Here is a 14,572-nt window from a genome sequence, read left to right as displayed (position 1 = left end):
GTGTGTGTGTGTAGAGGGAGATTCTTGCCCCTTTATCCACAGTCTTCTTCACTCTCATGGAGAAGCTTCCTGTCTGTCTGTTCACCATGGCATTACGCAACTGGACAAAAATAAATAAATAAATATTTAAAGCATTTCATTATATTTTGTGCCCAAACTCCTCTGTACTGTACGTTCAGGGTTTGGTTGTATATATACTTTTTATATATTTATTGTGTATATTGTATACATATTGTGTATAATGTGTATTGTTAAAGGAACACTCCACTTTTTTTGAAAATAGGCTCATTTTCCAACTCCCCTAGAGTTAAACAGTTGAGTTTTACCGTTTTCGAATCCATTCAGCCGATCTCCGGTTCTGGCGGTACCACTTTTAGCATAGCTTAGCATAGTTCATTGAATCTGATTAGACCGTTAGCATCGCGCTTAAAAATGACCAAAGAGTTTTGATATTTTTTCCTATTTAAAACTTGACTCTTCTGTATTTAAATCGTGTACTAAGACCGACAGAAAATGAAAAGTTGCGATTTTCTAGGCTGAAATGGCTAGGAACTATACTCTCATTCAGGCGTAATAATCAAGGAACTTTGCTGCCGTTCCATGGCTGCAGCAGTGCAATGATATTACACAGCGTCTCTCACAAACGTCTCCATGGTTGCAAGGCACGTTCCCTGTGAAAGCAGGGGCTCACGGGTGCTGCGTAATATCATTGCACTGCTGCAGCTGTTTTACTTTACAGGTAGGGAATCTAGAATATATGAAAGTTTCATTTTTAAAAATAATTTACAATAAAAAAATGAACTTTTTCACGATATTCTAGTTATATGACCAGCACCTGTATATTGAGTATATCTAATTGTATATTGTGCATTGTCATCTGTATATTGTCTAAGTATGTAAATTGTATTTTGCACTGTCTGGAGCTGCTCTCAAGACTTTCACTCACCACGGCAAGTGTTATGTTCGTGATGTGACAATAAACCTGATATGATAGGATTTGATATTTATCCTTGTGTTATGATTAAAAGGTTTTATTGAACATGTTCCATCAGAACTTTCATTTAAACTATATTCATAACTTCTTTTAATAAATACAATCACAAGCATACCTCATCCTCCTTGTCTTCCCACTCCACCTCAGACAGATCCACACTGCTGTAGCTGGATTTTCTCCTCTTTTTCCCCTCTTCATACTAGAAACACATGACATGGAAACACCAATCATATTGATTTACGTGGGAAAAACATGAGGTGCATTAGTGTGATGCTGTAATATACACTATATTATCATAATAAAATGTGAAAATTCTCACATCACTAGTCACTGACTTTCTTCTACAGATCATTAAAAAAGATCTACGTTCTGTACATGTCAATACAACATGTAATGAATGTTTGTCCCACAGAGATCAGACTATTAAAGCTGTTAGTCCTCATGATATGACAGGAGCTCTGCACTACAGCTTTATTCTCACATTAGGCTTTTCTTTTAAGATAAGTTCTGTGGATCAGTGTGTGTATGACAGGTATAGACTGCCCTCCAGTGGCAGAATGACACTAAAGGAAGAGTCTTTTTGAATGGGAGAGAATAAGAAGCTGTCTTTTTCTGTTGCAATTTGTAGTTGATTGAGTGTGTAGATTCAGGGACATCAGCTTTATCCTGGACATCAGCTACATAATTGTTTGGCTCTTAAAAAGTTTTTTTTATACATTGCAAAATATAATTTCTTCATCTTTTGATGGGATGAAATATAACCTTTATATTCTTACAGACCTTACAAAAAAAATCCTGCATTATACCAGCTCTAATCAGCATAAACCAGCCTGGACCAATATGGAATTCATGCTGATATATGCTGGAATTTTCAGCAGGGAAGATTCATGCATAGGACCAAAAATATATAAAAACTTGTGATCGTCTTGACTGTTTTCAGTGCCTTCTAGCTCAAATCTTGCTTCTACTGATTACTTTCCCTCTTTGACTATTGCACAGCTTTGTTTATTGGCAGCAATGAGATCATGAAGGAGGTTTGATTCTTGAGCTGTTGATGCAAGTGGAGTGTGTTCCCATCTCATCATCTGTCAAACACTCATTACAGTCGATCAGAGGCCGTCCACAGCTGTCGTCTCACAGCACAATGACTCTAATGAGAGGCATTCTCCCATCAGTCTCAGCATGTGCTGGAGGACTGCTCTCTGCTATCATCATCACAAGCAATATATTACCAGAGGCTGCAGGTCTGGATGGGTGAGTATGTATCCGTTGTTGGTGATGGCAAAGGCATAACCATGGATTCCCAGCTGTGAACAGACACACACAGCAGAGGCAGCAATCAAATTCAGAGATACTGTCATGTTTTTAAACTGTGGCAGCTCCACAGTCTTTTAAAGACCCCATGAGTTCTGTGGCTTTTATGTCTGTTAGTGTCGCAGCCATCTACAGTATAATCTCAGCTCAAGACTCACCTCTACTCTACTCATTGAAACTGATGATGAGATTGTGTGTTATATTGTATATATTGTCTGTATGGTCATTTTTGGGAATGTAAAGCACTTTGGTCAACTTGTGATGTTTTTAAATGTGCTATAGAGATAAATGTTAATAGATTGAACAGTAACATCAACTACTATATGATGTGTCTATTTTAATGTTTAAAACCAAGACAGATGCATGATTTGATGAGTCTTACTTGCTCCAGGAGCTGGCGAGCAGACACGATCCATTTGTCCTTTGTGTCAAAAGGAGTGACTGAGTCAGGAATAGAACAGGGCCTCTCTTTACTGTCAGTGACTCATCATGTTGTGCTGTGCCACTTTCAGTGTTTACAGTTTCACTGATTATAATGGGTCCTACTGGTTTTTGAAGAGTGATTTCTTAGGTTACACTTTATTTCAATAGTCCAATTTAGACATTCTATTAACTAGAAGTAACTTTGCAACTACATGTCAACTAACTCTCAGAGTATTATTGGAGAGTTCCTTTGTTAGGTTAGGGTTAGTAGAATAAGTTGATGTGTACTGCAAAGTTGCAGAGTTACTTATAGTCAGTTAGGGGAGCATCAAAATAAAGTGTTAGCAGATATTAATCTGACAGTCTACTAATACTCTAATGACTGCTAGTTGATTAGTTGCAAAGTTACTCATAATAGAATGTCCAAAGTGGACTATCAAAATAAAGTTACCATTTCTTATTATAGCAATAGGGTTGATGAGGGAGAGCAATCCAAATTTTCGCACAACCACCCAAACTCTACCTCAGTGTTCACACTGTGTATTCTCCCCAGACTATAATCACACACACACACACACACACACACACACACACACACACACACACACACACACACACACACACACACACACACACACACACACACACACACACACACACACACACACACACACACACACACACACACACACACATGTTTGTTTTTGTGAATTGTGGGGACTTTCCATAGACTTCAATGCATTTTACACTGAACAAACTGTACATTCTATCCCCCTACCCTGCCCCTACCCCTAAACCTAACCCTCACAGGAAACTGTGCAAACTTTTACTTTTTCACAAAAACTCATTCTATATGATTTATAAACCCATTTACATTGTGGGGACCGCTGGCTGGTCCCCACGATGTAGGTGAACTCAGGTTTATATTACATCATGGGGACATTTGGTCCCCACAATGTAATATAAACAAAAGCACACACACACACACACACACACACACACACACACACACACACACACACACACACACACACACACACACACACACACACACACACACACACACACACACACACACACACACACACACACACACACACACACACACACACACCTATTCCTCATTTACAGACAATCATGGAATGCATTAAAGGGTTAGTTCACCCAAAAATGAAAATGATGTCATTAATGACTAACCCTCATGTAATTCCAAACCCGTAAGACCTCCGTTCATCTTCAGAACACAATTTAAGATATTTTAGATTTAGTCCGAGAGCTTTCTGTCCCTCCATTGGAAATGTGTGTACGGTATACTGTCCATGTCCAGAAAGGTAATAAAAACATCATCAAAGTAGTCCATGTGACATCAGTGAGTTAGTTAGAAGTTTTTGAAGCATCGAAAATACATTTTGGTCCAAAAATAACAAAAAACTACAACTTTATTCAGCATTGTCTTCTCTTCCGGGTCTGTTGTATATCTGCTTTCACTCCACAGTGACGCTGCTTCTTCTTCATTCCTGTTTTACGGTGGTTGGCATCCAGCTTATTGGTGCATTACCGCCCCCTTCTGCTCCGGACAGTGACGTGATTAGGACATCCGCGACATGCACACTTACGCACCATTTTAAAAAATATGGCAATACCAAAATACAAACAATGTAGAATAGCTTGAATACAGCATGTGTCTCCCTCAGACTGTAAATGAAGCTCGGGCGCGCTAGATAACACGTCAGCAGTGTCACTGTCCGGAGCAGAAGGGGGCGGTAATGCACCAATAAGCTGGATGCCAACTACCGTAAAACAGGAAAGAAGAAGAAGCAGCGTCACTGTGGAGTGAAAGCAGATATACAACAGACCCGGAAGAGAAGACAATGCTGAATAAAGTTGTAGTTTTTGTTATTTTTGGACCAAAATGTACTTTCGATGCTTCAAAAACTTCTAAATAACCCAGTGATGTCACATGGACTTCTTTGATGATGTTTTTATTACCTTTCTAGACATGGACAGTATACCGTACATACATTTTCAATGGAGGGACAGAAAGCTCTCGGACTAAATCTAAAATATCTTAAACTGTGTTCCGAACATGAACGGAGGTCTTACGGGTTTGGAACGACATGAGGGTGAGTCATTAATGACATCATTTTCATTTTTGGGTGAACTAACCCTTTAAGACTCACACACAGCACACACACAGTTTGTCTGGTCTCATTGATGTCTGCCACAAAGACTATTCAGACTCTGTTTCTCTTGCCTGTGGATTACTGACCTGTTTGTCCTTATCTCCTTCTTGTCCTTCTAATAAACTGAGGACTATAAGAATTATATAAGACTTATAGGTTGTTTGTGTACCTTGTATTTAGGGATAGCCTTCAGTATTTCAGACACTGGAACATCTGTGCCAACCACTCCAAGAAGAATCCCTTTATTTCTCTTAAAACAATGAACATGAGTGTGTTAGGGACATTTTTTTTTCTTCTTACATTGGCATATTTCCTCTGTCTAGTACAAGGGTGCCCAATCCTGTTCCTGGAGATCTACCTACTTGCAGAGTTCAGATCCAACCCTGATCCAGGACATTTGTCTGTAAGTATCAAGTGCTCCTGAATATCTCAATAAGCTGCTTTAGTTGTGTTTGATCAGGGTTGGAGCCTGTGCTTAATTTGAGCCGGATCCTGACAGATCCTGTTCCGGAAAATATCAGATTTTGGATTTTTGTGTTCCGGTATGTGTTTTTGAACAATCTGGCATTAACAAGTGCATTCATATCCGCGAGTGAAATTGATGGTGTTTCTGATCAAAAGAGAGATGACTGGAGTTAGATCAAACAGGAGTTAGATCAGAAATCGATGTAATAAAAAAGGCAATGCCGTCGTAGGTGAGAGAGAATATCACTGATCAACTGAATGATCTCAACCTCAACCGATCTCAATTGGTCTAAACCTAGCTAAATATATGTGACAGAATAATACACCAGGCTGTAGGTAGGGCCATGCAGAAACTTGTGAATGACGCTTTTATAGTTGTGCCATCACTGTTTAGAGATGTATCATTGTCATTGTATGTTCTGGGAAAACTGAAGTTGTATGGTCACTTTCGGTCACAGCACCTTTTGTTGTTGTTTTGGATCCGGCAAATATTAATTTACATATTAAGCACTGGTTGGAGCTGAACTCTCCAGGAACAGGATTAGGCATCCTTGGTCTTGTATGATGAGCATTATACAGAAACATCCATATTGACTGAATAACCACTGGTTAACATTTCAGACGTCAATGTTTAACATCACTCACAGTCTCGTTCTTGGTGCTGAACACAGGCATGGCCACAGTAGTCATGAGCACAGGACCCTGAGAATCTTCCAGCTGTACAAATACACAACACCACATAGTGAAGAGGTGGATGAATGCCATTTAAACTTATTTTTAAACTGAAGTTTTTACAAAATGTGAAATACACTGCTGCAGGTAAAAAAAAAAAACAAATAAATAAAAAAATCGCTGCTGTCTCCAGATGAAACACTTGTGACATTAAAAGTGCTACAAAGCTTACTACCACTATAAACAATTCACAAATCAAGATAAGACTTTCAGTAAATAATGACTTAAAATCTCTCTGTTCCTCACAAAGCTATCATATGGTTTCAGAAAATTTCATTGTTAATGATAATGGTTTATCGTGTTGTCTTTCTAGTTGTTGGTGTTCATTAACAGTATTGTTATTTCATTCATTCTGCATCACGCATCGTCTTTTGGATAATACAACACACCTTACCCGTGACAGAACATGAGACCCAGATTGGATAATAACAGCAAAAGGATTTAAAACAATGGATATACCTGCTGTTCATTTCCTCCTGTTGGAGCAGGGGGATCGCTCCCTCGAGGATCATATGAGGGACTTTCTAGACCTGGCGGGTCTCACCCACTATTCGACTGCTCATAATGTGTTTTCTCGAACACTGGCCTCAATGAGTGGTCGAAGCCACATCTGCCCATGGATGGTCCTCTAGGGAACTTTCTGCAAGTGAGTGTGCAGTCAAATCTCTCATATATATTTAGATTTATCTCTCTTGACCTGCACCTCGGACGGAGTGCGTTTTTTTATGTCCTTTTTGATTCCTCGAAGGAGCTTTGCCAAATATTTGCAGTAGGTGCTGATAAGAGCTCAGAGCCCAGCCAGCCTTCAACTATGCCCGCCATGCAAAAAAAGACAGAGCCCACAGCTGACTCAGAGCCCAAGCCAACCATGAAAACAGAGCCAGAGCAATTGCCAGAGGGTATGTTCATCCTGGAGCTTGAGCCCATCTCGCATTCTGTTCAGGTGTGTGAGCCGGCATCAGCGTCTGTCATCAAGGGCATATTAGTGGAGTTAATCAGAATGGACTGGAGCCCGCCCACATTCCTGTCACTGAGGTGTGTGAAATGAGCTGGGCTACTGAGGAATTATTTTATAAGCTAGATGAGGAAATATTTGCTGGTCTACAGTCTCCGCTGGTTCAGCCCAGTTCCAAGTCATCTTCGTTGCTGCTAGTTAAGCCCAGTTCCAAGTTGTCTTCATTGCCACTGAGTCAAACCAGCACCAAGTCTCCTTCATTGCCATTAGCTCTGCTTCGAGGATTACCTTCTTTAGCCTCCCTCCTCCCTCCTGCCTCACCTCCACTGTCTCCCTTCAGGCCCCAGGCTCCTCCTTCAGTGGTTCCACCCAGCTGCTTCGATCCGGCTGAGGCCTCTGGTCATGCCAGCCTGGCTCATCTCTGTCACGATCACCAGTGAGAGTGCCCTATCAGCCACTAGAGGGTACTCCATCCCGGACTCTCATTTCCACCCATTGCATTCACTACATTACCCATAACGCACTCCCCGGACTCATTATCACCATGTCATTGCACCCAGCTGTTTTGAGTTCTCTCATCAGTGTCTGTCTATTTATACCCTGTTTGTTTCTGCTTTTGTCATGGAGTTTTCAGTTCTGGTCACCCGTTTCTTTGTTTGTTTTCTGGTTTTCTGTTTTTCTGTTTTTGACTGCTTTGTGGATTTGACCCCTGCCTGTTTCTGGATACGACCTGGATTACCCATTAAACTCTACTGCACTTGGATCTGTCTGTTGTCTCCGTGATTCGAACGTGACAGAAAACTCCATCATAACTAGATCCAGCAGAATGGGGATTCGAATCACTCCTCCGGCTACTGTGAGGGAGCGGATGGATCGGCTTGAGAATTTAATCAACCTGAAACAACAGGGCAATGAGGTGGGTGGTTTTGCCCAATTGTTTTGGACCCTGGCGGTAGGGCTGGGATATAATGATGCGGCCTTAATGGACCTTTTGAATGAGTGCCTGGATAACTCGCTACCTCTGTGGGAGATGGATGGACTGGGAGACCTGGACTTTTGGGGGTTCGTCCACTACCTCCAACGTCGGAGTAGGGGGCCTGCACCGAGTCAACTAGGGCACGCTCCAGCCAGTGAATCCGTCCCTGAAGTCACTGAGGAGGTGGGTGCTGAGCCTCCGCTTCACCCAGGTAAAAGGAGGAGGAGGAGAAGGAAGAGGGCTTCCTTCATCCTTCAAGGCCCGGAGGCCTCTCCAGCCGGTGAGTCCGCTCCAGTCAGTGAGTCCGCTCCAGCCAGTGAGTCCGCTCCAGCCAGTGAGTCCGCTCCAGCCAGTGAGTCTACTACAGAGCCCGCTCCAGCCAGTGAGTCTACTACAGAGCCCGCTCCAGCCAGTGAGTCTACTACAGAGCCCGCTCCAGCCAGTGAGTCTACTACAGAGCCCGCTCCAGCCAGTGAGTCTACCCAGAGCAGCCCCAGCCTGAGCACGCTGCCGTCCCAGAGCAGCCCCAGCCTGAGCACGCTGCCGTCCCAGAGCAGCCCCAGCCTGAGCACGCTGCCGTCCCAGAGCAGCCCCAGCCTGAGCACGCTGCCGTCCCAGAGCAGCCCCAGCCTGAGCACGCTGCCGTCCCAGAGCAGCCCCAGCCAGAGCACGCTGCCGTCCCAGAGCAGCCCCAGCCTGAGCACGCTGCCGTCCCAGAGCAGCCCCAGCCTGAGCACGCTGCCGTCCCAGAGCAGCCCCAGCCTGAGCACGCTGCCGTCCCAGAGCAGCCCCAGCCTGAGCACGCTGCCGTCCCAGAGCAGCCCCAGCCAGAGCCCGCTGCCGTCCCAGAGCAGCCCCAGCCTGAGCCCGCTGCCGTCCCAGAGCAGCCCCAGCCTGAGCCCGCTGCCGTCCCAGAGCAGCCCCAGCCTGAGCCCGCTGCCGTCCCAGAGCAGCCCCAGCCTGAGCCCGCTGCCGTCCCAGAGCAGCCCCAGCCTGAGCCCGCTGCCGTCCCAGAGCAGCCTCAGCCTGAGCCCGCTGCCGTCCCAGAGCAGCCCCAGCCTGAGCACGCTGCCGTCCCAGAGCAGCCCCAGTCTGAGCACGCTGCCGTCCCAGAGCAGCCCCAGTCTGAGCACGTTGCCGTCCCAGAGCAGTTCCAGTCTGAGCCCGCTGCCGTCCCTGAGTCCTCCGCTCCCCTTGATACGGCCACGGAGGCCGTCACCGAGCTGTCCGCTCTCCCTGATACGGCCACGGAGGCCGTCACCAAGCTGTCCGCTCTCCCTGATATGGCCATGAAGCACCCTTGGCCAGCCCTGCCGCCCCCGCCATCCAAGCCTTCTGCCCTGCCACCGCCATCCAAGTCTTCTGCCCTGCTGCCACCGCCCAGGCCGTTTGAACCGTAGAAAATCGCCTGGTCAGTTCCCCCAGCGCCGCCCTGGCAACCAGCCAGGACTCCAGACCCCAGGGAACCCGCCTGGTCAGTTCCTCCAGCGCCGCCCTGGCATTCAGCCAGGACTGTACGGTCACCCGTTTCTTTGTTTGTTTTCTGTTTTTCTGTTTTTCTGTTTTTGACTGCTTTGTGGATTTGACCCCTGCCTGTTTCTGGATACGACCTGGATTACCCATTAAACTCTACTGCACTTGGATCTGTCTGTTGTCTCCGTGATTCGAACGTGACAATCTCTCTATCCTTTCTGCTGTGGGCTTTCATCCTTTCTCAGCTCTGGGTCATCTCTGTCTCCTGTCTCCACTCTGGCACCTCCCACCATCATCTCCTCCCTGGTGTCTCCCTCTGCCTGCTCCTCATCCTCCTCCAGAGCCACCTAGCTCCTCATTTCGGACTTTAGTTTGCAGTGCAATGAATCGCCTTCCGGGGGTCATGTCAGGGTCATGTTTAGTTTATAATCATGGTGTTCTAATTCATTCATTTTTTGTCATGGCTTCTAATTAGTTCTCACCTGTTCTGTTAATAATCTGTGTATTTAAGCTCTCATTCTTTCTAGTTGTCTTTGTAGTTGTTGGTGTTCATTAAAAGTATTTCATTCATTCTGCATCACGCATCTCGCCCGTGGGATATTACTACACAGCAACATGAAAATCACACTGTTTATCAAAATGACACTTATAACAACTTAACTTATCTAAACTAACGTTCACTTATTTGTTTTTATTTAATGCAGTATTTAAAGCAGCAGTACATAACTTTTTTTGGTTAAAAATGATCCAAAATCAATTTTTGATTGAGTACATAACCAGCCAGTGTTCAAAACGTCTCGGTTACGTATGTAACCCTCGTTCCCTGAAGGAGGGAACGGAGACGTACGTCAGTAGTGACCGACGAATTGGGATATCGCTTAGAGAGCCCTATCATCTTCGTGTAAACTAAAACAAGCCAATGGAATTGGCGTGCGATATTTGCATAATGCGCACCGCCCCAGTCAGGTGTATATAAATAGGAAGCAGATGCAATCGCACTCTGTTTTTCGCTGAGGAGACAACTGGTGTCCGCGCTACAGCGAGGGTACAGAAACTGTGGCGACGGGACGTACGTCTCCGTTCCCTCCTTCAGGGAACGAGGGTTACATACGTAACCGAGACGTTCCCTTTCAGTCGGTCACGTTCGACGTACGTCAGTAGTGACCGACGAATTGGGATCCCAACTAAAGCGCCACAGTTACGAAACCCCTTCCAGTGCCCAGCGCAAGCTCAGCCGCCCATAGCACCGGCTAGCGGTGAAGGGGGCGAGCTTACACCGAGAGAGTCTACTGCTGTCTAACCACTACCCACTAAGTAAACTAGACACACTAGGGAAGCGAACCCGTAAGGGACGCTGCGGAGACCACTACCTACCCAATGGGGGAGGAGTTTACGTGGGAAATACACACATGGACTGGCCCGGGGGGCAGTACGCATATGGAGTCCCTGGGATGGCTCCACCTGGTAGGGGGAGACTCATCTGACAGGTGACAGCAGAGTTGGCTCTGCTAAGGGAAAGACACGGACTCGGCCCGTAGGGAGTTTTAAACCGTAAAAAATATGGGACCGCTCACGTAGAGGGGTCATGACATATGGGCCCCAGCCAACAGACAGCGTCAGCGACGGATGTAGGCCTGGCATCAGACACTCCGCAATGTCCGAGCCGAAGGGGGAGGCGGAGGAACTCAACAGGGTTCGCCAAGCGGGGAACACGACTGGAGTGAAAGTATGCACGTATCCGGCCAGTGGCGGGAATGGCATTGCAAGCCGACACTTAGAGTGGGTACAACACGTCTACCGACTAGTGGATGCGAGTACACGTGAGGATACCGGCTCTACACGTGGCTATAAAACCTAGCGAACGTGTTTGGTGTCGCCCAGCCCGCAGCTCTACAGATATCTGTCAGCGAGGCGCCATGAGCCAGCGCCCAGGAAGAGGCCACCCCTCTGGTGGAGTGGGCTCTCAACCAGAGCGGGCAAGGCACGCCCTGGGATTCGTACGCCAAGGCGATGGCATCCACTATCCAGTGGGCCATCCTCTGCTTGGAGACAGCCTTTCCCTTCTGCTGGCCTCCGTAACAGATGAAGAGCTGATCTGAGGTCCTGAAGCTTCGCGTTCTGTCCACGTAAACGCGCAAAGCGCGGACGGGACAGAGCAAAGCTAGGGCTGGGTCTGCCTCCTCCGAGGGCAGCGCTTGCAGGTTCACTACCTGATCTCTGAAGGGAGTGGTAGGAACCTTGGGCACGTTTCCAGGCCGGGGTCTCAGGATGACGTGAGAATCACCGGGCCCGAATTCTAGGCACGTTTCGTCGACCGAAAATGCATGCAGATCCCCTACCCTCTTCAGGGAAGCCAATGCAACCAGAAGAACCGTCTTAAGAGACATTAGTTTCAGGTCGACTGATTGCAAAGGTTCGAAGGGATGACCCCGGAGAGCTGTGAGAAACAGGGTCAAATCCCAAGAGGGTACGGAGGAAGGGCGAGGAGGATTTAGTCTCCTCGCCCCCCTCAGGAATCTGACGATCAGATCGTGTTTCCCCAGGGACTTACCCTCAACTGCGTGGTGATGTGCGGCAATAGCGGCAACATACACCTTGAGGGTGGAGGGAGACAGCCTTCGCTCCAACCCATCTTGCAGGAAGGAAAGCACGGATCCGACCGAACATGATCGGGGGTCCTCTCGGCGAGAGGCGCACCAATCGACGAACAGGTTCCACTTCAACGCATAGAGACTCCTAGTGGAAGGAGCTCTAGCGGAAGTGATGGTGTCTACGACCGCTTGCGGGAGATCACTCAGAACCTCCGCATCCCGTCCAGGGACCACACATGGAGGTTCCATAGATCGGGACGCGGGTGCCACAGGGTGCCCCGTCTCTGAGTCAGGAGGTCCTTCCTCAGAGGAATCGGCCAGGGAGGGGCTGTCGCGAGAAGGATGAGGTCTGAGAACCAGGTCCGAGTGGGCCAGTACGGAGCCACTAACAGAACCTGCTCCCCGTCCTCCCTGACCTCGCACAGGAGTTGTGCGAGAAGGCTCACTGGGGGAAACGCATATTTGCGCAGACCCGGGGGCCAGCTGTGTGCCAGGGCATCCGTGCCGAGCGTGCCGCCGGTCAGGGAATAAAACCACTGGCAGTGGGCAGTTTCTGGGGAGGCAAACAGGTCTACCTGAGCCTCGCCGAAATGCTGCCAAATCAGCTGAACCTGGGGGTGGAGCCGCCACTCGCCCGCAAGTGGAGGCTGCCGTGACAGCGGACTAGAACGTGCTTGCCTGACAACAGCTTCTTGAAGCGGGCCAACGCAAGACGTACCGCTAGCAACTCGAGGCTATTGATATGCCAATGCAGCTGAGGCCCCGTCCAAAGACCTGCCACTGCATGCCCGTTGTACGTGGCCCCCCATCCCGTGGCAGAGGCATCTGTGGAGACCACAGCATGCCTGGACACTTGTTCGAGGGGTACTCCGGCCCGCAGGAACGAAGGGTCCGACCACCGGACAAGGGTGCGACGGCAGCTCGGTGTCACGGGGACACGGAGCGTGCCGCACTGCCACGCCCATCTCGGGACCCGGCCGCGGAGCCAGTGTTGAAGCGGTCTCATATGAAGCAATCCGAGCGGCGTGACCGCGGCTGCAGATGCCATATGCCCCAGGAGCCTCTGAAAATCTTTCAGTGGAACCGCTGTCCTGCGCTTGAGCGAACTCAGGCAGTTCAACACCGACTGAGACGCGCAGTCCGTGCAACCGAGTCTAGCTCGAGACCGAGATAAGAGATCCTCTGCCCGGGGGCGAGTTTGCTCTTGTCCCAGTTGACCCGAAGACCCAACCGGCTGAGGTGAGCTAAAACCATGTCCCTGTGTTCGCACAACTGCTCTCGCGAGCTGGCCAGGATCAGCCAGTCGTCGAGATAGTTGAGAATACGAACGCCCTGTTCCTTGAGGGGAACAATGGCCGCCACCGCAACCTTCGTAAAGACGCGGGGTGACAGGGCCAGCCCGAAGGGTAGGACTTTGTACTGATATGCCCGACCCTCGAACGCAAACCGGAGGAAGGGTCTGTGTCGAGGCAGAATCGAGACATGAAAGTACGCGTCCTTCAGGTCTATTGCTGCAAACCAATCCCGGGGACGGACGCATTCGAAAATGCGCTTCTGCGTGAGCATCTTGAACGGCATCTTGTGAAGGTACCGGTTCAGGACGCGCAGATCCAGGATTGGCCGTAGCCCACCGCCCTTTTTCGGTACAATGAAGTAGGGGCTGTAGAACCCCGACTCCATATCGTCTGGAGGGACCGGCTCGATTGCATCCTTCGCCAACAGGACAGCAATCTCCGCCCGGAGAACAGGTGCACTGTCCAACGACACCTGAGTGAAGTGGACACCCCTGAAAACCGGGGGACGCCGGGCGAACTGAATCGCATAGCGGGACGGGCTGGGAAGCGTGATCCACGCCTCCAGACTCAAAGGCACCACAGACGCACCGGGGGTGGGGCAGCAAGGCAGAGAGGGACCCGACTCGGACGGCATGGGAGCGACCCGGAGTGAGGTCGGTCTCTGCGAGGCAGCAGTGCGAATGGGAGACGGCGCACGGGACGCGGTCTGCGCCATCACACTGCCGCCTACTGGCGGAATGGGAGGGGGTTGCGAGTGGCGAGGCAGGGCCTGGCACACTGGCGAACGCGCCCTCTTGTGACCTGGAGTTTGAGGAAACTGCTCTTTTTGTGGCAAAGTGGGGGTAGATGGACAGCCGCCACAAAATCCCCCCGGCCCTCCTCCGGGGGTGGGAGAGCAGATGGAATACTCTCCCAAAGGGCAGGAACCTTCCGCTCCAGGTCTGGGCACCACGTCCGCGACCGGTACCCTGCTGTTTGGCTGGTGTAGGCTGCTGCTTTGCCAACTTAGCAGGGGCGGAGGAAGACGCAGGCGGGCGCCCTCGGCGACGAGCGGGCTGAGGCTGAGCCACGGGCGGCTGGGTGGAGGCAGCAGCGGACTGTGCAGCGGAGGACTGTTGGGCACAGCTCTCCACCGCGTCGCCGAAAAGGCCGACCGGAGACACGGGGGAAT

General features: G+C 48.9%; 1 protein-coding gene across 1 annotated transcript in view; it reads right to left on the bottom strand.

The window, feature by feature from the left end:
• Window positions 1-14,572, bottom strand: part of cacna2d3a (calcium channel, voltage-dependent, alpha 2/delta subunit 3a) — a 136,511-nt gene that overhangs the window by 55,988 nt on the left and 65,951 nt on the right. The window contains exons 15-19 of the mRNA XM_067395540.1: window positions 6,025-6,096; window positions 5,084-5,164; window positions 2,227-2,301; window positions 1,110-1,193; window positions 29-100 (exon numbers count right to left, since the gene is read on the bottom strand). Of these exons, the coding sequence (XP_067251641.1) occupies window positions 29-100; window positions 1,110-1,193; window positions 2,227-2,301; window positions 5,084-5,164; window positions 6,025-6,096 (384 nt within the window). The remainder of the gene's footprint in view (window positions 1-28; window positions 101-1,109; window positions 1,194-2,226; window positions 2,302-5,083; window positions 5,165-6,024; window positions 6,097-14,572) is intronic.

The sequence above is a fragment of the Chanodichthys erythropterus genome, chromosome 9 (genome assembly GCF_024489055.1).
Source record: "Chanodichthys erythropterus isolate Z2021 chromosome 9, ASM2448905v1, whole genome shotgun sequence".
NCBI classification, from domain to species: Eukaryota; Metazoa; Chordata; class Actinopteri; order Cypriniformes; family Xenocyprididae; genus Chanodichthys; species Chanodichthys erythropterus.
Note: the sequence above shows the minus strand (reverse complement) of the source record. Positions and strands in the feature narration are given on the sequence as shown.